At 37.2% G+C, this 22727-nt stretch overlaps 2 protein-coding genes across 2 annotated transcripts in view; one reads left to right on the plus strand and one right to left on the minus strand.

The window, feature by feature from the left end:
* LOC107700916 (oligophrenin-1-like) overlaps window positions 1-6369 on the plus strand; it is a 36110-nt gene extending 29741 nt beyond the window's left edge. Inside the window, exons 22-24 of the mRNA XM_016502768.1 lie at window positions 936-986; window positions 4504-4543; window positions 4886-6369. Of these exons, the coding sequence (XP_016358254.1) occupies window positions 936-986; window positions 4504-4543; window positions 4886-4897 (103 nt within the window). The 3' untranslated portion in view covers window positions 4898-6369. The remainder of the gene's footprint in view (window positions 1-935; window positions 987-4503; window positions 4544-4885) is intronic.
* Window positions 6370-8087: 1718 nt separating this feature from the next.
* The window catches only part of LOC107700917 (androgen receptor-like), a 105912-nt gene continuing 91272 nt past the window's right edge, over window positions 8088-22727 (minus strand). Inside the window, exons 4-8 of the mRNA XM_016502769.1 lie at window positions 16947-17225; window positions 15154-15298; window positions 14354-14484; window positions 13153-13304; window positions 8088-10331 (exon numbers count right to left, since the gene is read on the minus strand). Coding sequence (XP_016358255.1) covers window positions 10173-10331; window positions 13153-13304; window positions 14354-14484; window positions 15154-15298; window positions 16947-17225 — 866 coding nt within the window. The 3' untranslated portion in view covers window positions 8088-10172. The remainder of the gene's footprint in view (window positions 10332-13152; window positions 13305-14353; window positions 14485-15153; window positions 15299-16946; window positions 17226-22727) is intronic.

A 22727-nucleotide genomic window follows, 5' to 3' on the forward strand; every position in this document is an offset into this window, starting at 1 on the left:
TTTATAAAACGGATAGTTCTGGTCCTTGATTCTGATTGGTTGAGCCACGCTCGAAGCTGTTGTAAATTACTCAACAAACATACACCTTTGTTTACGTCTGTGTGTTGCTCGGCAACCACTTTGTTGTAACCACAACCGTTTCTGAGGAACTACATTGTTTGGCAGAAGAATAATGTTTTTATTAATATCATTACATTTTATTTGCTTTGTTTTATTTTGTGAAACCTTGCTACATATATGGAATAACTGTTTTATAAAAGCAAAAAGCCCCGTGAAGCCGTAAATTTACAGTGAATTTATAACACGCTTCGCGTCGTGCCTAACAACGCCCCTTAGCTGTTATAAATTCACTGTAAACCACGGCTTCTTGGGGCTTATTGCTTTATTTTAAAATGGTTTGAACATTTTGTTAATGTTTGGTGTTATATTTTTAGCCACTGTGAATTTTGTAAAGAAAATATTTATTTTTATAGAATAAAATTTCAGACTAAAGTGAATTAAATTTGACTCAAAATACTAAAAGCATGACTGTTCTGTCAGATATCCTCATATTGTCCATATTTCCTTAACAGTTTCAAATGCACATACTGTATAAATGCACACGCACTGAGTTTCAATGCAAATGTCAATACATGTGAATTAAATTTAGAGTGACTCAGAACTAAAAAAAAAAAAAACCTTTACCATGGTTAGGATTCAAGACTCCAACTTCAGCCTCAGAAGAAACTGCAGCATTTTATGATTCCTGTCATCTGATGAAGTTCATGTTTGTAATAGCCTACTCATTGCAGCATGTAAACAACAACAGCACATGAAAAACAAAATGTGAAAAATATGGACAAAATAGTTGAATTCAGTCTTGTCTTATTTAGTGGATGACTTCTGTTCACGATCAGCGATGCATTGATGTATTCTTTTTCTCTCTTTCCCCGTAGTGTCGCCTCCAAAACCAAATTTTTTGAGAGCGCTTCCAGGCAGATGGGGAGGTACGTGTGTGTATGCAAGAGCATGCTGGCTCAGGAGTGTGTGAGTGTGTGATAACCTTTCATTGTTTCAAGCAGCTGCCTGACTTCACTTAGAGTGCAGACAGAAAAACTCAGTGCGCTTTTGATGTGGTGCTTTTAAATAAAGTTGTGTTTAAGACAGGAACACATGCTGAAAGTCCTTGTGTTACAAACCAAATAAAAACTAGACTAGACACACATCTGATCACTTGTTTAGACCTGCATGGCGATATAGTTTAAACCTTTCAAATGGATGAGTACTTCATAGCAGGCATAGGCGGAGCGTGTGTAAGGCTGGCCATGGGGACTTGGGGCAAAAATGCCACTAAATTGGACAAAAATGACCCTGCACAAACAAATTAAATCTATTACGTCTGTTGCTAACAAAGTGAATATGAATAGAGAGTGCCGATTGCGGCATTAAATTAAGATCTGCTCATGTTGCACCGTATTTAATTTAAGACGTTTTTACAGTGTTGCGCATTTGAACCAATCACACACAATTCTGTTGAGCTTAGGAATGCAATGGCCAATCAGAAGCATTCAGATGAGTCATCGTTCAAACTCATCAGTTTTGTTGAGTGGCGCACGCGTTCGCTGACTGAATTCCGGACTCTTGCGAATTCTCTCATCATAAACAACAAAGCGCAGATGTACTACAATGCAAGTAAGAGATTAATTTAACAGTGTATACAGCTTCAGTGATTATATAGCCACTATATAATAGTTAGATAGATAGTTTTGTTTTTTTGAGAGTACTTAAACTCGCGATAGATCAATGTTAGTGATAATGTCACTTTCTATATATAATTGATTCGCTGTTTGAATAACCGTGGAAAGGAAACGTTATATAATTATCAATTTCTAACGTTTTTATTCAATTGTAATCACGCCTACAAATTCAGTCCCATTAAACATTTTTTTTAGCCTACATGACACCCATGTCTGGTTCTTGCCTAAAAAGACGGGTTTATGATGTTAATACATTTGGCTGCTTATAGCCTTACCCTGGAGTTGGTTCACCCTCCGCCTATGATAGCAGGTAATTCAATCCAGGTCTGGGAAAAGGCAACATGCACACACTCATAAAACACTCGCACTAAGATTTGCACAGGCACGGTAGCCTTATTTGAACCCTTCAAAATCAAGATCATCATATTTTATTCATTCCTCATGTTGTTTCAATCCCTTTCTTTCGTGGAGCACAACATGATAAATTATGAGTAATAATTTGGCCACTGTTTTTCAAGCAAATTCAAATGAATTAATTTTCAAGCTTCTAAAAGGATGTAAAAGCGTCATAAAACTGGTCCGTATGACTCATGTGCTACTTTAGATTCCACGTCTTCTTCATTATCACAGGAGCCTGTTCTAGCTCTTTTCTAACCGAATGTCTGGGTCATGAACAAATTGTTCTTTTAGGTTGAATCTTTTCAGTGAATTGGTTGATCTGAATCAGTATTGTGAATCTGAATCAGGGATCTGATCTGATTGAGTGTTATGGGTTTGATTCCCAGAGAATGCATGAATTTAAAACATTTACCTTGATTACATAAATGTAAACGATTCAGTTATGTTCTGTAAGTACTTCATTTTCAAATCAGACGGAGTCGATTCAATGAGTTAATGATCCAGTAACCAGTAACAGCAGTTAACAGCTGGACATTATTAGTAAATAATGACTTCATATGACTTGATTTGGAATATGGTGTATCAATCATACAAAACATTTTTATGGTGTTTTTTTTTTTGGGTACTTTTGGAGCTTGATATCCCCTGGTCATAAATGTAATGGACCAGTTTAATGGCACTTTTATGTTGATTTTCTGTCAGTTTGATGCTTGAAAACTCCAGTTATTTTTATTGCATGAAATAGAGCAACATTCTTCAGATTTCTCCATTTATGTTTCCTAGAAAATTGAAAGTCTCGAAGTTTTATAAGTTATGACAGAATTTTCATTCTTGGGTGAACTGTTCCTTTACGCCCAAGAGTTCACATAAGGTTGCTGTGCCTGTAGCATTTTGCCAGACAGGAAAGTGCAGAGAAGTTAGGCTATAGCTTTGCAGTCAGTAGCGAGCTACTGCTCAGATATCAGGTTGTGTGTGGACAGTTGTGTAATCAGTATCATCAGTATGGCCTGATCTTTTACTAAATTGTGAACTATGAAATGACGAGCAGTTTGGCAAGTTCAGCTGCCGGTTCATGTTTAGAAGGATTCTCTTCACTGCTCGTAGCTGCTCTCCAAGCCTGCGCACACACTTGTGCAGTTCAAGGCCTTTTACAATGCTAGAACAGATTCCTGAGGGAACTCACAGAGGATACGAAGATAAAAGGCTTGACCAATGCAAAGCATCAAAGTTAACAAAAATGAACGTCTGTAATAAAACACCACACCCCGTTCATTTCACGAGCCCGTGCACAGCGCTCACTATGCAGGTGCCCGTATTTCAGGGGCATACTATCTAATGTACTGGTGACTGAGCAAGTGACATTTTAAAGGAATAATTCAGCCAAAAATGAAAATTCTGTCATCATTTATTCACCCTCATTTCGTTCCAAACCAGTATGCTGTTATTTTATTGGAATACAAAAGGAGAGTTTTGAGGATTCTTTATCTTGTATACTATAACAGTTTCCAGTGATCATGGGCTGTCAAGCTCCACAATTACAACATAAGTGGTCTGTATATGCCTCATACAGTCATATATTCCAAGTCTTCTGAAGCCATACGCTATCTTAAATCAGTATTTACTCTCAAATCTAATCAAGTATGCAGCTCTCAGATGAAATACAGTTGGCCATCATGAACATAAAACATCACTGGCTTAAGCATCAGTAGTATTTACATAGTTATACTTTTTATTATTTTGTTGAGATAGCTTTTGTTGTTTTTAGATTTTCAGTTTCATTTTAGTTTCATTTTATTGTAATTTTGCTATGTGCTTTCATCATTTTTATTAGTTTTAATTCTTAAGTTCTTTCTATTGGTCCTTTTCGTTATTTAGGTTTAAATATATCCGTTTTCGTTTTTATTTATTTATATTAATAATTTCAGTACTGCAACAAACATATTTCAGTTAGTTGCCATGCTAACATTTCTAATCTTTTAGTTTTTCATCTAATATCTATATTTAATTTAATTTCAGCTTTATTTCAGTTAACAAAAGTGTTTTCAGTAGTTTTAGTGAACACGTGAACAAACATTATGATGTCAAAACTGCACCATACTGAATTGTGAACTGTGAGTTAAATGGAATCGTTTGATGGTGCTTTCAGGGCCTTTTTGGTGCTCATCCCTTTGTAACAAGTCAAAACTGAAGTCTGAAATAATTTAGTTGTAGAAAATTTCCCACAAAAAAAAAAAAAAAAACATGTAACAAGAAGTTTGGAACAACAAGAATGTAACTAATGACTGATTTTTCTTTATTGGGTGAACTATCCCTTGAAGTTGCTGAAAATAATTAAATTCATAATAACTTACTGTTTTGTGTTCTACAGTTCCTCTCCAAATGACTCACCTGCAGCTTCTAGAGATGAGGTACGACATATTCATTCTCATTTTTATTATTAACGCTTTCCCCGCCAGCCCTAAAAAAAAGTTGCCAGCCACCGCCAACATTTTTTTATCATTTTCATAAAACGTGAATGGCCCCCAGAATGTTTTGTTGTTTGAATATCTCAACATGCAATATGTCAAAAGAAAGCATTGAAACAAAAACCATCAAACAAACAAAAACTTTATTCTAGCTTCATTTTTTCAACACTTGAATGTGGGTATGTCAATGGTGGGGAAGCGTTGTCTCATAAATCAGTGGCAGGACAAGTGTTAAGGTAACCTATAGTGTTAATGCTCATTATTGTCACTTGTTTGTCTTTGCAGAACTCAAAGTAAGAACTGCCTTCCAGTCACTGCTAAAACTTGTGGATCAGTGTGTTGTGGACCAATGAATGCACATCAGTGGTCATGAGACTGTGTATCCGTGTATGGCACAGGCTGGCATCTGGTCATGGTTTTGAGAGATAAATTATTGTTACTGACAGAGCATGAAGGAATGCCCCTCAACTCCAGTTTAGTTTTTTTTTGTGAATGAATTGGAAAAGGTATTGTTTTTACTTTACTTTATTAAAACTAAGTCTTTGATTCTTGCTTGGATCAAAGAACAAAAAGAAAAGCATTTTTCTTAAACATTTGGACCTTCCTGCACACAATAGGAGAACTCCCTTCCATTCTCCCGCTTATTGTGTCTATCAGTATCTCCCCTTTTCTGTGACCTACTTAAGAGACCGATAAGATACGGTTTCCCATCTCACTCTATAGATGCACTACCGACTTCACTCTAAAAGCGATAGAAATTGGTATAGCCCAGATGTATTATATAATATTCCGAATCAACACTAATCAGTATTTAATTGCGCAGAAGCTGAATATGCTTTATTAATTACCTGTTATTATCTGTGTAATTAGTAACTGGAGAGAGATGAATGACCTGGGTGCTGCTTCTAAATGTTTCTGATAAACAGAGTAGTTACTGTAATTGCAAAGTGTTGCTCCTTTTATCTGCCAAGACATGCTAGTGGTGTTCCATCAACAAAAAAAAAAAGGGGATCAAGGACCTTTCGTTACTTCGACTAGTCCACAGAGCAAAGTTTGCTTCAATTAGCTTTTCTCTCTCTCTCTCTCTCTCTCTCTCTTTTAATTGTCAGTCGACCTTATTGATATAAAGATTAGTTTTTGGAACTTAACTGGACTTTTAAACTGAAACATGAGCCTTTATGGATTTTTTGGTCATTGTGAGTCTTGAATGTGAAAGTTAAAGATTTTGTCTCATCCTCATGTTCACACAATTGTAAATGTGGGAATTGAGTATATGTCAATGTTTTTGGTACTTAAGATACAATAAGGTTGAAATTTTAGGTCACTTTATGCGGGTTTGGCATGAACTCAGCTTGAAATTTGAAGCAGACTGGAGCGCATTCGTATGTAATATTATTATCATCATAAAGCTCCAAATTTCTAGTTGACATTTTATGCATTTTTTTGTAAATATGTTGTTGTTTCTTAAGCTGTTTGTCAAGCTCTTAATACCTAACAGTCCCTAAACCTCGTTTGAATGTACTGCTGCAGGAAAATGCAATTTTATTAAAAAACAAAAAAGAAAAATTATGAAGTGTTTGTTTTTTTCTTATGAACGTAAGCCGTAGATGAAAGTGCACTGAGCCGACACAAAGTAGAAATAAATCTATGCAATATCGTGGCCTCATGATAATAAGCAATAAATAATTGGGAGGAGAATAGACCCTTGGAATCCAGTTAAATTAAAACAGCTGTGCATCAGTCAAAATCTGAAGTGAAAAAAAAAAAGTCCCCACCACAGAAACGCTTCTCGTGCCCAGTTGCTTTTGCATGATATTGTTTAGGTCCACTCAATTCAGGGTGTCTCACGAAAAAATTCCAGGGAACAACTTTCAAGATTTTCAAATATTTTTTTTATTGAATTGAAAGTGGTAAAACACAAACAAACCCGATTTACACAGGCTCTACACAACAGCAATCAGATAAGCATTTTCTACACGAGTAGAAAGCAGTTCGCAAACTGCTCGGAAAAAAAATCGCTAGTTAACAACTGCCAATACAACATTAAATAGCAGTAGGCCTACTAAATAATCTAAGAAAAGCGTGCATTCACAGACACACACCCACTCTCACATATACAACTGCTGTAAAAAAAGACTATAAAGTTACAAAGATTTAAGTAACAAACATTGTTTAAGAAGCCAGAATTTCCTCTTCTAGTCATACAAAGCCAAACTATCTAGCTCTTCCTTCTGTATAGACAGGAATTATTCACACCAGAGAAAAAAGCTGTAAAAAAGCATTTGCTAATGATTAGTCGTGTAATTGCTCATATCAGCAGCAATTACACCCCCCCAATTTATAACCACAGGAAGCATCCTGGTGACATGCAGACTGTTAAGACTCTAGGTTCTCTTGTTCATGTGAGAGCAGAAACATTGGTAGGATCCAAACAAACCTTTTTTTTTGTAATCAACACAGGCCAAATTTAGTATTTTGCAAAAGACACCAAATAAATGTCCTTACGGCTTTCTTCCCCTTTTTAACACCTATAAGGGCGGCGAAGCAGAGCCTGCTAACAGATTTACAAGAGCGCATATAAACACACATTTTGCTATTGGTTGATCACACCGCACACAGTAAACCCTAAGACTTTAATGGAAAATCAACACACAAAGTTTTACATCATAGCTCATAAGAGATGTAAGAAAAGTCCCAAGTCAGCTTATGGATCATCCAAGCACGAGTATTTTCACGAGCGCAGCGCGAGGTGTTACAAAGAGTGTCGCTAACTGACATATTACAAGCGTTCTATTGTAAACAGACAATAATAAGACAGCGAGGGAGTGCGTCTCCCGCAAAGTCGGTGTTTGCATGCGAGTGCCGCCTCCGAAAGTCCGCCGGCTAATGAACGACTTTGTGATCAGACTTTGGCTTCGGCTCCGTCCTACAGCGTTGCGTGTTCGTGGTGAAAGTCGCGAGCTCTTTTTTGGCATGGTAAAAGTGCAGTTTGGAGTTCTGCAAATTCTAATGAGTGCTTTTGGGCCGTCTAAATGTGTAAACACCTGCGTGTAATTGCGCGGTGCTCGGTGCTGTCAGCGCAGAGGAGCTGTCTGTGACACCCTATTCTCTGCCTGGCACATTCAAACCGTCAACATGCTCTGCGGCGACAAGAGCTCGAGCAGCTAAACCACATCTCGTCGTTTTAACTCGGCGGAAAACTCCGTGCTCTGCCGAAAGTACACCCCAGGTCACCCCAGGCCTGACAAAGACAACACAACGCCGCGATTTTGGGGCTCTTTAAAGAGTAATCTACATACATAACGCTGCAGGCATTATTCAATCATTTAGAAACGGAGAGCGTGCGGAGGGAAAAAGTTGACACGACGTCTAGATAATACGCGCTGCACCGGGGTATGAGGAAAGCGAGTAAAGAGGTTCCTTTCTGACAGATAAATAGAGGATGATTTAATTGAAGCAAAAGCGGGGTAAAAAATACACATGCCTCTTTTTTTTGTCTTTTGTCTCGTTTAAAGCCATAGCTCACCCGAAAATTATCCCTCAAAGTTGTTACAAACCTGTAAGAGTTTTTTTTTTTTCTACCGAACATTGAATACGATATTTTCAATAATAATAATAATAAATAAATAAATAAAATGCTGGTCACCAAACAGCTGGTGGCAGCCATTGACTATCATAGCATTTTTTACCATCTATGCAAGTCAATGGCTACCAGAAACTGTCCAGTTACTAACATACTTCAAATCATGTTCCTTTCAGAAGAAATAACTCATACAGGTTTGGAACAACTTGAGGGTGAGTAAATGAAAACTTTCATTTTTGGGTGAACTATCCTGTTAACACCCTTGAGGGTGTTAAAGAGGACAGCTTAAGCACCACTTGTAGTTGATTTGAGACAGCTGGTGGTGATTAAGATATTTGGTACGAATTTCTGAAAAAAATAACAGTACTGTCCCATGTCAGCACATTGGCTATGCAAAGCTCTTTTTTCTTTTCTTTTTTTTTTCAAAGCTGTGCACCATTTGAAGCATGTTTTGGTATTCTAAAGGAGCTTGTTAAAAGAGTGTGTTAAAAGCATGTGATTATTTATTGCTAGCGGGGAGAAATACAAATCCCTCAGTGGCACTTGCTATAAAGGAAAGAAAGGAAACTGTACTGTAAAACTATTGACTACATCCATACATTAGCACATAGAAAGGTTGAAAAGAACCACGCTTAACTTTTACATATACTGTATATACAAGAATATTACCTTGCCAAATCTTCCATTAAGGACAGTGAACGAGAGAGAGAGTAACTTCATAAGAGCCTTATGGGAAACAGTAACGTTTCCTAACAATATCCATTTAGCTTACTGGAAATGCAGTTTGGTTTGTTTGAATATCTAGGGCTTTCGCATGCAATTATTTGTTTGTTGTTTTGTTGATGGATATGAAGACAGCATGCATAGATTTATATGTGTATATATTTGAAGATCACCTATGCTTACCCAAGCATGGCTGTATTTATGTTCTATGTACAAACTGTCAACAATATCCCCTAAAACCTGCACTTAAATATCCAGGTTGCAAAAAAGGGCACTGAGCCCCGTCTTAACAAAAGTCTGCTGTCTGGAGGAGGCAAGTCTTGATGACTGTGAGATTTTTTTTTTAATTGTGCTGTTGTTTCGGTCTTAGTAGCAAAACCCAACTGTGACCGATTTTCAAATTAAAGTCACAAATTGTCTGATCTCAAATGAATGATGCCTTTTTAAAAGCTTTTTCAAAGAGCCTCTACATTTCATAAGAAATGAATGAAGCACTTGTTTTACAATCAATAAACTAATAAAGCAGGGAGGAGACTGATAGCCAGCCTGCTGTACTGAAATCCATACTGTATTTAGTAGTGTGTTGTTCTAAATAAAAAGTGTAAAAGTCACAAGTGAAGAGACTGTCATGGTTTTTTGTCATGTTCTGATGTATCTCTCTATGCATGCTGCTTTGCTTTGTCCTGATCTCTCAAGTCAATGGACAATAAATGAAACCTTTTTATCCTGCGATGCATAGAGATTAGAGCCAGGTCACAGACTCTGATAGAGATCTGTGCAGTGCCTTTTTTTTTTGATTAAGGGCTCAGATGAAAATTCAGTGTGATATTTTTTCCAACCTGTCCACCACGTTGTAACTCTTGAAGGATAACTGCTGGTTGAAAGAAAGAACAAAACCTGCTTCACACCATGCTGTCAGTTTGAGAAAATGAGCTCAAATGGTCTCCGAGGAGAAGATAGACAACTGTAATGATGTAATGGTCCCAACTACTTTTCAGGGCCATTTTTCAAAAGGAGAGAGAGAGAGAGAGATGAGACTGATATAGAAAGGGAGGGAGGGATAGAAGGGGAAAATTTCAAAAAAATAAAAATAAAAAAGGAAAATAAAAAAAATCAGCATCGTTCAGTCCCGTCGCTCGAGTCGAGTCCAGATTAAAAGCATTGCAGGCTGGTTTAGGCTGGACCAAACTGGATTAGGCCAAACTGACTGGCTCATATGGCCTGGGTAGGGTTGGTATGGATCAGTAGTTCAGGGGTGTAGTCTTGTCATTTGTGAAACAGGATTGGTTTAGACAGGCCGGCGAGGATTTTTGGCACCTGGACCGAGATGATTTCTGCAATCATTTCGGGAAAGCTGACCTTCGTGGGCAGAGACCGAGCTTGGACAAAGAGGTCAAAGGTGAACTGGTGCAACTTCTGAACAATCTGGGTGAGGGAGAGAAAAGAGAAAAAGAGAGGAAAGGAGAGACAAGAACAAGCAAAATGACAACATGAAAAAACGAAGGGATAGAAAAATTCACTAAGAATGAAATGTGTCATTTCCATGTGCTGCCTGCATTGTTTTAGAATCAGATTTACTAAATAAATTACATAAATCAGTTAATGGCACAAACACAGCCAAAAACAAAATTAGCAGTGAACTCAATGCGCATGTTGCAGATCACCATCTGAGGCTGGTTCTGAGTGTTCAGTTGTGGATGATGCAGCAGACTACCACAATCTGGCATACTATACTGAGATTGTACTAGGGTTGGGCCGATAAACGATGCCATCGTCTATCACCGATGGCTGACAGACATCGCGATGTTGAGCCGGCATCGTGATTCCTTCCCCCCCCACCCCCCTCCATGTACTACGGAACCCCTAAAGGGAATCAATACGAGATGGGAGGAAAAAACTTTCTCTCGCAATTATATCGTTGGGTAACCATACTGTATATAAATTGCGGGCATCAGAGAGTTGCTATTAATATGCAGGGCATTGAAACCGCATTTGAATGCGAGCTTGTGTTTATACTATGGAGCGGCAGTATTTACCACACATTTTACAAGATTAGATGTTCGTCAGTGGTGCTCAGGATCTGAAAATCATTCGCCATCTTCCCCAGTCATCTCTTCTTACTCTCTTTATGTGGTAAGTGAAATTTTATGTCCTGTAATGTAACAGGCTAACGCTAGCAAGCGGCTAACCATGTCCCTTTAGTGACTCAGTAGAACACGTTATAAGTTTTCCGTGCCTTTCCGTAGACATCGCCCAACCCTAGATTGTACAGCATTCACCTGCATTAGCTCTTTAAAATGCTGAAAGTGTGCTTGACTACACAGCACATATTCCTGGTCTTAATGATCTTCTCCATCATTTGATGAATTACTGCTGCCATGATCAACAAAAATGTACACAAAAGTCTTATTACAAAAATTCCTTTTACTCTCTGATTAAAGGTTCACTAAGCAATATTTGAAAAACGCTTTTGACCACAGTGTCGCACAGAGTCCCAAAACACACTTGTAGCCAATCATCAGTAAGAGGTATGTCTAGTAATGATAGAGAGGAGCGCTCAATTTGAGTGCACAGCACGGATATTAGCAGATCGACTATAGATAGAGAGAGATGGTAGATAAAAAAAGAGGCAAATATCAGAGGAACAAAACATTAAAAAGTAGGGTTACGATCAGGCAAGAGGTAGGACCCGCGTAAATATCGGAGCAGCTTTCCAGCAGTGGAGAGAACTCAAGGAGCGGGAAGGCCTGGAATCGGACGCCGAGGTTGCGTTGTGTCTTCCTGATAGGTGAATAACGTTGATTTGGCATTGTTTCTCACAATTTATCTGTTGGCTTTTATTTGAATATGTTTGTGTGCCATTTTCGCTTGTTTCCGTGTTCGTCGTTGCTATGGCTGTGTACGTACGTGTGGGGCGGAGATATCAAAATAGGGGCGAGGTCCTGTTGGGCTATGGGCGTGTTTGTTTTGGTGCTTTCAAATATCAACATCGATTGGCAAAATTCGCTTAGTGCACCTTTAAGTGTAACATAAGGTAAATTAGGCATTAGGCATTCCAGTAGCTTGGAAAGTAGATCACTGTGCTAGCAATGGCACGGTCATGGGTTTAAAGGGATAGTTCACCCAAAAATGTCTGCTGAACACAAAAGATAATATTTTGAAGAATGTGTGTAACCAAACATTTGCTGGTCCCTATTGACTTTCACAGTTTGGAAAAAAATATTTGATAAAAAAAACAAACAACCTTCAACTGTTTGGTTACCCAGAGGTTTGAAACAACTTCAGGGTGAGTAAATGACGACAGAATTTTCATTTTTGGGTGAACTAACCCTAAGTCTCAAGAACTAGGTCTCAAGCGATGGATAAACTGATAAAATGCATAACCTGAATGCAGTGTATGTCACTTCAGATCAAAGTATCTGCAAAATTCAAATAGCGCTGAGTATTGTGAATAAGGTACATCAGTAATGAGCCTAATTTACATATAATGGTGTGTTTGTGCTGAAAAGAATGACAGTTAATTTAAATACACTTTCAGCACATTTAGCATCTGGTTAAAACTGGACTGCAGATTGTTAATGATTTAAAAAAATGCATGTAATAGAAAAAAAAACTTTTTAGTGAATTTGCCTGTAACTGTCTTATTTGTGTATGAGAACACACACGTCCACTCAAAAGTTTGGGGTTGGTAAGATTTTGCAATGTTTTTGAATGAAGTCTCTTATTCTCACCAAGGCTGCCTTTATTTGATCAAAAAGACAGCAAAAACTGTAGTGTTGTGAAATTGTTTTACAATTAAAAGCAACTCTTTTCTATTTCAATATCTTTAAAAATTTAATTTATTCCCTGTGATGGTAAAGCTATTTCTGAGCATCCATTACTTCAGTCTTCAGTGTGACATGATCCATCAGAAATCATTTTAATATGCTAATTTGGTGCTCAAAATAATTTTTTCTTATTATTAATGTTATTAAATTTGTGGAACATTTTATACACATTTTTTATAGACATATCACATTTTGTGGAAACCATACTTTTTTATTAATAGAAAGTTGAAATATAAATGTTCTGTAACAATGTAAGTATCTTTACTATCACTTTTGATCAACATGATACATCTTTGCTGAATGAAAGTATTAATTAATATTACTGTCACCAAACATTTGAATGATAGTGTATCATGCCAGTATTGCATTTAAGACACTAATCAGTATTTTAGTGTGTGGCGTGTATGTGTGTTACTAACTGGTTGCAGTGAGTCCATCAGTCGGGTCAGCTGTTGGAAGCGCATGGCGCAGTTGGTCTTCCTGCCATAGTTGATTAAACGATCAAGCTCGTTTATGTATGTCAGACGCAGCTCATCAAAACACTTCTGACTCTTCAGCCCCTCCACTGGAACTGCAGAAATGGAAATAAAAACCTTCATTTGAACATGCATACATACTTGCATACACTTGAATAAGAACACGATTTTATTGAAATGTAATGATTTTGTGTGTTTGCTTATTGCATTTTGCATGATTTATTACACTGTGGTGGTGGTGTTTTTTGTAATACAAATAGGAAATACACTACAAACAGGGTACACAAAGGGACCGAAACTCTTAACACTAGTCTCTTAGTTTTAAAAAGTCCGGTTTTTTTACTTTTTAAAAAATGGTCAATGAAAGGAGGTACTTAACCTTCAGTGGGTCACACTAAATATTATATGAGCTTTATTTTCTTTTCATTTAATAAGAGGTTTAAAAGTATTGTGACCCTGTTACCATAATGTAGAACATAAATACAGACTGTATTTGTGTGATTAATATTTTCTAGCATAAGTATTAAATAACATCAACATTCAATAATATATAAACACAAAATAATAATACATATAAAAAAAATAAAAATAAAATAAAAAACATAAAATTGTAAATAAATAAGTAAATCTTAAATATCAAATTATGTCTAAATTAAGCTATCACTCAGCAGGGGATAGTTAACTTGGGGGTCAAATGTTTGTTCATTTATATTTTCAATTATATTTTTGGGGGAAAATCATGCAGTAACGGGGTTGAGCACATAATGTGAGACACAGCTACATTTGGGGAGTTGGCATTTAAAATTAGTTGATAAAAATAATTTATACTGCAATGAATTGAATATTCACAAGATTGTCAAAAGTGATTTGATTTGTTGAATACAGTCTAAAAGCTCTCTGGACAGACTAAAGTCAGGATATAGATATTTTATATTAGTTACTTGAAAAGCTTGACTAATTTTATGCTATAGAAGATTATATAACATATATCTCACACCGGAAAACAGGAATGATGCCTCTAATTATTATTATTGTTATTATTTTTTTTTTAAATGTGTCATTAGGTGTTAGTATCCATACGTACTTTGTTCTGAACACACACACACACACACACACACACACACACACACACAAAAACTCACACTGATGCTGAAAAGGAGGAGGGCCTTCATGCAAAAGAACTCTTCCTGTGTGACCTGCAGCAGCACAAACTCCTGCGAGAGGTGCTTCATCTGAACACAGTGCTCGTACATGCTGGAGATATGCATCCTACGACTGACAGATGGGGGACAGATTAATTGACACACAGAGAAAGAAGCAAACAGAGAAACATCTGACAATAACAAACAGTGGAAACTTTCTACTCGCTAATTACCATACAGTACTGACTACTGAGTAATCATCTAATGATACCCAAATCTATCCCTAAATGAAATGTATTTCATGCCTAATACACAAGTTCTGTCAGCAGCAGTGGTATGGGATTGGCCAAGATGCATTTAATGTTTCAGATAATGGTGAAAAAGGCCATTGAGAGCATGTGAACCCCCCAAAAAATCCAATCTCTCCTGGGATTGTGTTTGGGACAAAGATCCTCCACACCATAATAAGCCAGCAGTAAATTATAAATGAATCTTGGAAGAATCCACAACGAGACTTATTGTGTGCATGAAGTACAAGATATGTACCTGCCCAGGAGAGAAAGAGAGAGAAAGAGGAAGATAGCGAGAAGGAATAAGGTAGAGAAAGGGCCGCTGAGGAGAAATGAAAGAAAAATGAGCGAGAGGAAAGATGGATTAGAGCATTTACGAGACAAACAAATGGACAGAAGAAGAAAATGGAATGAGAGAGACAAGGCAACAATGCAGAACACAGATGGGTGTCGGACACAAAAGAAAACAGGCAAATAAGAGCAGAGCGGATGTGAAAGAGAATGAGACTGACTCGTTGAAGACCAGGTCTGGCGCAAAGAACAGCATCCGCGCGTTGGCATTCTTGTAGGACCTCCAACCCAGTGCAAAGACCATCACTCCCATCCAGGTGTGTTGTATGACTGTCATCTGATCATCCACATGCAGGTTACGGAAACCTGAGAGACAAGAGAGATGGGAGAGATATTTGTGGTTTGTGTTTGCTGCCTATAACTTACAGTTTGTCAGCTGCTTGGGCACTATTTTTTGAGACCAACTGCATTTTCAACTCTATTTCAGCTCCACCATCTCATGCCGTAAATTAGACTTCACCTGATGTTACTTTCAGAAAAAAAGTATTCACGTCAATCTGAACCGAGGATTTTCAGTACATTGACTTGAACCAAATAAAACAGTTTGTAGAAGACCAGGCAGCATATGCACCGCTTTCAGGAAACAAAGGGGAAACAAGCTGAACGTTCTGGGATAAACTTGATCTCACTTCCCTCATAACACATTTATCATTGGATTCAGTGCAGATTAAAATGCCAGGCCTCACAGTTTTATTAATGCTATCAATAACAGGAAATCGGAGAACTGCAACCAATCACATCAACCTGATTCCATCAACCAATCATATGCTGTCACACTGAGCTTCAAAAAAGGGTTCTTGTCAAGCCACACCCCTTTCGCTTTCTATCACCCATCCTGCTGTTTTTCTCTCAGTATTTGATGGTTTGCTGCCGCTGCATTTTACATACGACTGAAGTCTGCCTTTGCTTTTCAAAAAGCCATTTATCAAAGCCATTAGAGTGAAGTAGATTACACAACACCTCTCAAGCCTCTGAATTGAAATACAAACCATAATTAAATCACTGAGAAAAAAAACAAAAACAAATAATTCTCCACTGATGTCCCGACTTGAATCACCAGGCAGGATCTCCATCTTGTTATTATATTATTGTGTCAATCAGGGCCGTCCTTAGCTGACGCAGGACCTGGTGCGAGGGGTGTCACTGAATATTAAGTGTGTAACATATAAAGAAAAAGAAAGATCCTTTAAAAATCTAGTTCCTTCAAAATGTACATTTTGTATTCATGTTGGTTTCACATGGGTTTTAAAAATATATAAAAAAAAAAAAAAAAAAAAGAAAAGAGTAAAAACAAATATTTTCATATTTTCTTTTTTCAAACAGGTTTTTAATTCTATTGTTGACGGTAAAAAGTTTTGTTTTTTTTTTGCAAATATCATTAACTATTGATTGATAAATATATCAAGTGTTTGGTCACATCACATGACATTTTACTAACCTTGTCTTGTAATGAAAAAGTCAAATGATCTGATATAAGAGACTGGCTAATCTTTACAAAGTCATGAGGATCTGCATGGGTCCTCTCATTACCTGATTTATGTTTCTGCATATTTCTGCATGATGTTGGACCACATAATTCTGATTTGGTGGAAAAAAAGCTTTTAAAAAATAAGCAGTAAAGTGGCGTTGCTGATTTTTTTCCCAAATAAATAATAAATGAATATATCAACCTACATCAAAACATAACTGAATTCAAATTATTCTTTCAAAAAATTTTTTTGAAAAGGCTTTTTTTGTTGTTATGATATCTTGACAGTTTTAATTATATTTCCTTAAAAACTATCAAAAAACATGTTCATCATAGAAGCGGTTTAATCAAATTTCTATACAATTTATGTTTTTTTTGTATTTATTATTAATAGATACAAAAAATGAGCATCAAGGTACTGACCCCTTTATAAAAAAGCAAAACTGCAAAACTGAAATAAGTGAAAATATGACATGCTTAAATTACCTGGAAGTCCTTTGGCCCATTTCACTACCTTGACAAGTTGCCTCTCTCCCAACTCATTAAGGCTGGTGAGGAGAGCAGCTGCCGAGTCAGGCTGAGCATGATCATGGCCGGCATTCACCACCTCGGGCTCGATGGCCTCCAGGATGTTCAGGAAGATCAACTGTGAGTGGAACGTCAGGCTGGGCTTGGGCGACAGGCACCTGAGTGTCTCTGATGGGCCCTGAACAGGGCCGACCTCCTCCGGACCTTTCATCTGTCCGATCTTCCTCAGCTTGCGGGCTGCGGCACAGAACAAAAGCAATATACTGTAATAAACAGGGTGGGAGTACTGCCTTTGTTAATTCAACCTGCACAAAAACACATTATTAATCTCGAACACTTCTTTATTTTATCTAGCACATATTATTAAGAAGGCAATGAAGCAGGTGGTCTCTGAATAATGAGGTTGTCATGATCTTATTTCTGCTCTTGAATATCTCTATTATACAACAGAGGATAAAACCTGCACTGCGACGGCTAGTCTCTCCGCCACATTATCTCCTGCCAGTCAGCACAAAGAAAGATTACTGGCTACAAAACACACCTGAGACAACATGCTTTTCACTACAACAAAGGACCTGACAGGATTAGCGTAAATGCATTGATATATTTCTGTAACGTGGAGCAGAACTACAGTCATTCAACAATACAAAACATACATCGTTTCCCTAATTCTTGCGGAAGTGCATTCTATTCTTTCACCAGAAAAGGCTGTTTACTATGCACAACAGAGTAAAGCCATCTGTATTCTCAGGCTGCAGCTAATAAAGGGAATTAAATGAAGATGTAAATATGCGTGCGTGTGTGCATGTGCGCTTTAATTAGTTGCTACAGTAGCAACAGTTTCGCTCCTGCTTCAGTGAGTGCCCGCAGTTTTGTTATGATGCCCAACATTCACAGTTTCCACTCTGAATTATAAATCAGAGATGCTCATTATTCAATGGGCAGTGTTAGGGTGAGGAATGAAAGACTATCGGTTGATATGATTTACAACTCGCAGACTTTAATGGCGCATTACGAATGCCGATCCAAAATGTAAAAAGCAAGTTCTATTAAGAAAAAAACTGAAGGTAGCTGATTTAAATGCCTAAAAAGCACTTAGTTGCTGGCTAACAGGACAAACTCAACATGAAAATGATTCAGCCCTCTGAGATCCCCACAAAAAGGAGGCTCCAATTTTGCTGACGAGAGACCAGAGCCTCTCTGCTTGTGGTCTACAATTAAGTGTGGTGAAGAGATAGAGAAGGGGAGAGAGTGAAATAATAACTTTATCCTGAGGTGGTTTACCAAAAGCCTATGGGTTTGCGGTAAACTTGTGGCAAGGTGCCAAAGACACCACCACTGAGATTCTCTCTTCAAAAGACATAAACCTGCCGCTCCAGCAAATACAAGCAAAAATGTAATGCAGATGGCAAATACAGCAAAAATTGTTGCTGCAAAACACTGTCTCCTGCACCTACATTTGCTAGTTTTGCTGATATGTCTTCAGCATGGAGTAGAACTTCACTCCAGTGTAGAGTGGAGTAGAGCTTCAGCTTCAAACAGGCTCTAGACAGACTTAAAATTAAAAGGAAGACCTATAATTCTGTATATTCTGTAATGCTAACATTCAGCGTATGGACTGTGGCAAATAAACACCAATTGTGCAAATCAGCTTTGCACTGCAATGGCTTCAGATGCCAGTTTAAATAAGTCTATGTCCATATCCAATACTCCTCAGAAGATAAAGTCCACCCATGAGAGAAGATGCATCATCACGTTATCTCTAAAGTGAACTTACGCAATTGGGCATTTCTGAAACTCAAAACTTTGAAAACACGTGTGAAGTCATCCAATTGAGTTTCTCTGAAGGTGTGTAATTGGGTGAATGGTGTTGCTGAGAAAATCATCTCAGACTTGAGCAGGAACTGGAGGAACAAGGTGAATGTGTTAAAACTTCACAGATGAGTGAGAAGCCAGCACTCAGTAGCGGATGCCGTAGATAAGTGTTTACTTATATATAGTGTAGCAGTTTACTGTTACATGAAAGAAAACGTTTTGTTTCAGAGTTTTGGCATTCTGGGCTCCACTTCGAATCTGTGAAAAGTTTTGAATGATGTGAACTTTGAGCCATAATGACAGATATGTGCATAAAAACTTGTCTCTCACTGGCAGAAAAAGAGTTTTGGGACTTTTCGGATGCTATAAGTTTCAGTCTTAAAAGTGTTTTAAACGTAGGCATGAACTGAGAGACCATTTGTGAGAATGAACATACTACCAATTCAACTAATAAACAAAGATTTTTTGGAATACTTGTTTGTGAAGAAATGTGATTATAAACTGAAAAACTTGAATTTTTCTGCACTGAAATTGCCGATTTGCATAAGGAAAAAAGTGCCACTCTTTAATGTGGTAATTCTTTAATGTGTAGTATGTTTGTCTTTTAAAAAACCCTTCATATTTAGAGGCCCTTTGAGAAACAATAATTATATACTTGTTAGAGGCATTCCATTTTTTTTCTGTGGATAAAACTCTAAATGTGTTTCTGAACCAAAATGGCTCAAAATGAGCAGGGTACATTATATAGTGAGAATAAAACCCTTCAAGGCAAAATGTTCAGGAAAACCCAGATTAGAAGAAGTAAGAGAGTAAGAGAGAATTTCAAACAGACAAAGACGTGTTGCATTGCAGCTAAAATCACAAAATAAACCCCACAAGTGATACATCAGGGACCTGCAGGATGATGCAAGACCTGATCACTCTGTCAGGGTGTATTTTTGACTGTACGTGATCCCTTCTGTCATTTCTGTCAGGAACACTATCGTCAAAGATGATTGACAATTAGCATTCAGTTTGGATTGGCGGTATGGTTCCGTTCTGGGCAAGAACTCCCTGAGCATCCATGCAGCCTAGCATGGATGAGAGCAGGGAGAGCAGCGATAACCCCCAGGGTAAACAGAACAGAACCAACATAAATGTATTGCAGATATCGTTAAAGTTCAATAATTTTATGTACACATTTTAGAATTAGTCTGATTCAAAGGATAATCAGAAGACTGAATCCTGACTGACAGAGGAGGAGCTGGGGATGGAGGAGGGTAGTTAGCTATTGAGCAATGCGAAAACTGCTGATAATACTGAGGGACCTTATATATGAATGCTTAGATAGGTGTCGTATTCCTATAGGTAGATGGGGATCAGCTGATGCGAGCTTGACTAACGTGACCTGCCAGAACTAACGCTATGCTTGATGTTTAAATGTGTGATTTCTATATATGGTTATTACAACTTCTGAGTAGGCGTGATTATATTTGCATAATTATGGTATTCTGTGAACAAAACGAAGAAAAAATTACATATGTTTTTTTTTCCTGAGCTGATTGCATTACACCAGGGCCTCATTATTTCTGAGCTGTTTACTAAGGAAGACAATTACAACAAACACGACCACAAAGAAGAGAAAAGTTGAGATAAAGAATAGTGCTAGCGTGACAGCATGAATAAGCGAGAAACAGATAGGATGCATTTAGTTGTAAATTGATCCACAGTGTTATTTGAGTCCAAAAGGTGAAATGCGATTACAGTCACAGAATTCAAATGTCAGGGAAGAGGGCTGGGCTGTCCACTTGTCCACCGCCATCTGCTCTGTTCAAACACTCAGTTACCACAAACAGATGTATTGTGTGTGATGGTTTTACAATCACACTTGTGTGCTGTCTACGATTCATTTTTTTCAACAGGACGATTTAGGTTTTAGTTCCACAACTAAACATTTAAACAAAAACAAATGAAAAAGAAAGCCAAATAAATCCCCAAAACAAACTAAATAACACAGTGTGGATTAACATAGCTTGTGAGTTTTAGGTTTTTTTCAGCAAAAACATTTTTCTTATTATTTCTGAGCTTTGTTTGCTATATTGATTTCTGTAGTCATGCATCTTATTGTGTTTGCATTCTTATTTATTCAAATGTGATGTGATTATACTGTTGAAAGTATAAAAGATAAAGGCGATATACAGCATGTTAAAAAGGAATAATGAAAAATCACATTATATACTGATTAAATGAACAGAAGTGCATTTTAGACTTGTAATGGTTAGTCCACCTCTGCCTTTGTTGTTGCATTAAATACCTGAAATTAGATGACTAAAACATTAAGAAAGACTAGGAAGATGTATATAAACATCAGAAACATGTGGCCTGGTTTGGTCTTAGCTGTTGTGAGCCTTGGAAAGGGTTTCGTGTCCATTTCTAAGCATTTTGTAATCCATCACTTCACTGTCACATCCACACTGAAAGATAATCGACAATTCATCTACAAATGGAAAAGATTTCACAAAACTGGCAATCTACCCAGGCTAGGCTCATCCCAAGGGCTGATTGAAAGATACTGCAGGAAGTCTCCACGAACCCAAAGATGACATCAAAGGATTTACAGTGCTGTCTTGGCTCAGTTAGTCAAGGTGCAAGAGTCAAGCATCCTAAAGATACTGCATTACTTTGCACTGTATGTGACATGCACAAGTAAGATGAATGTGAGGCCATCTGTTACAAAGCCGAGTCTGAGATGTAAGTGGACCTGAAATATGATACTCTGTTCTGTTAGGAGGAGTGAGCAAAAATTTAATGAGAAAAGAGACTTGACTGTTAGAGACTGACAAATTACGAAAAAAAACAGCAGTTTTTAGCCAAAGCTATAAAATCATTTAAAAAGGATATTTTCACTGTTACTACCCATCAATATTCTTAAAACTCATGTAATTAAAGGGGATGTCTAATGCTATTTCATGCATTCTGAGTTATTTACATTGTTAAATAAAATTGTAAATATTCTTTAACATTTAATGCATTTATCTAATCTGACTTTTTAATATCTACAGTATATGCTCAATACAGCCACGCAAGTTTACTAAACAATCTTCATGAAAACATAGCATAGACTTACATTTTTTATTAAAGCTAATACTGATTACAGAACAACCCACAGCACTATCGCTAAAAGAAAAATATTTGCTTTTTAGAATAAAAAAAACTAAATTTTTATCCTAAATGGAGAAACCCTTCATAATGGAAAAGTCAAATCAAAACCAGATGGGATGTTTAACAAAAAAATGTGGAATTTGATAACCATCAAAGCATCTGTGTTGTTAGTGTTTTTAAAAGAAAAAGAATAAAAAGAGCTGTAAATCTGCTTTGCCTTCATGCAGACACACATACAGTATACATATACATGATACACAGGGCAAATTCTGAACAATGTTGCTGGGCAATGTTGCCATCAAAGGGCAACCAGGTGAGACACAGGGCCCATGACCGATCTAAAGTAGCCAGACAGAAATTTGTTGCCCAGTCTCAATGGGAAAGTGCCCAAGCAACATCGCTTGGCAACAATGCCCAGCAACATTGATGAAAAAGTTGCCCCGTATATCATCACCTATACTCTCCAAGGTTGGGTTAAAATACAGTAAAACAGTAATACTGTGAAATATTATTACAATTTAAAAGGACAGTTTTGTATTTGAATATATTTTAAAATGTAATTTATTCCTGTGATGGCAAACTGAATTTTCAGCAGCCATTACTCCAGTCTTCAGTGTCACATGATCCTTTAAAAAAATCATTCTAATCCACCTTATTTGTCCAGTAAGAGCTTTGTAAAATTGATGTATCTGGCTTCCGGTGTCATTCACTTCCAGTTATTTTGAGCTGTACAAAACAGCTTGTTTTGCTGCTTGATATTGCAAACTGGTGTGTCTTACCATA

This window comes from Sinocyclocheilus anshuiensis, unplaced genomic scaffold (assembly GCF_001515605.1).
Source record: "Sinocyclocheilus anshuiensis isolate Anshui unplaced genomic scaffold, SAMN03320099.WGS_v1.1 scaffold438, whole genome shotgun sequence".
Lineage (NCBI taxonomy): Eukaryota > Metazoa > Chordata > Actinopteri > Cypriniformes > Cyprinidae > Sinocyclocheilus > Sinocyclocheilus anshuiensis.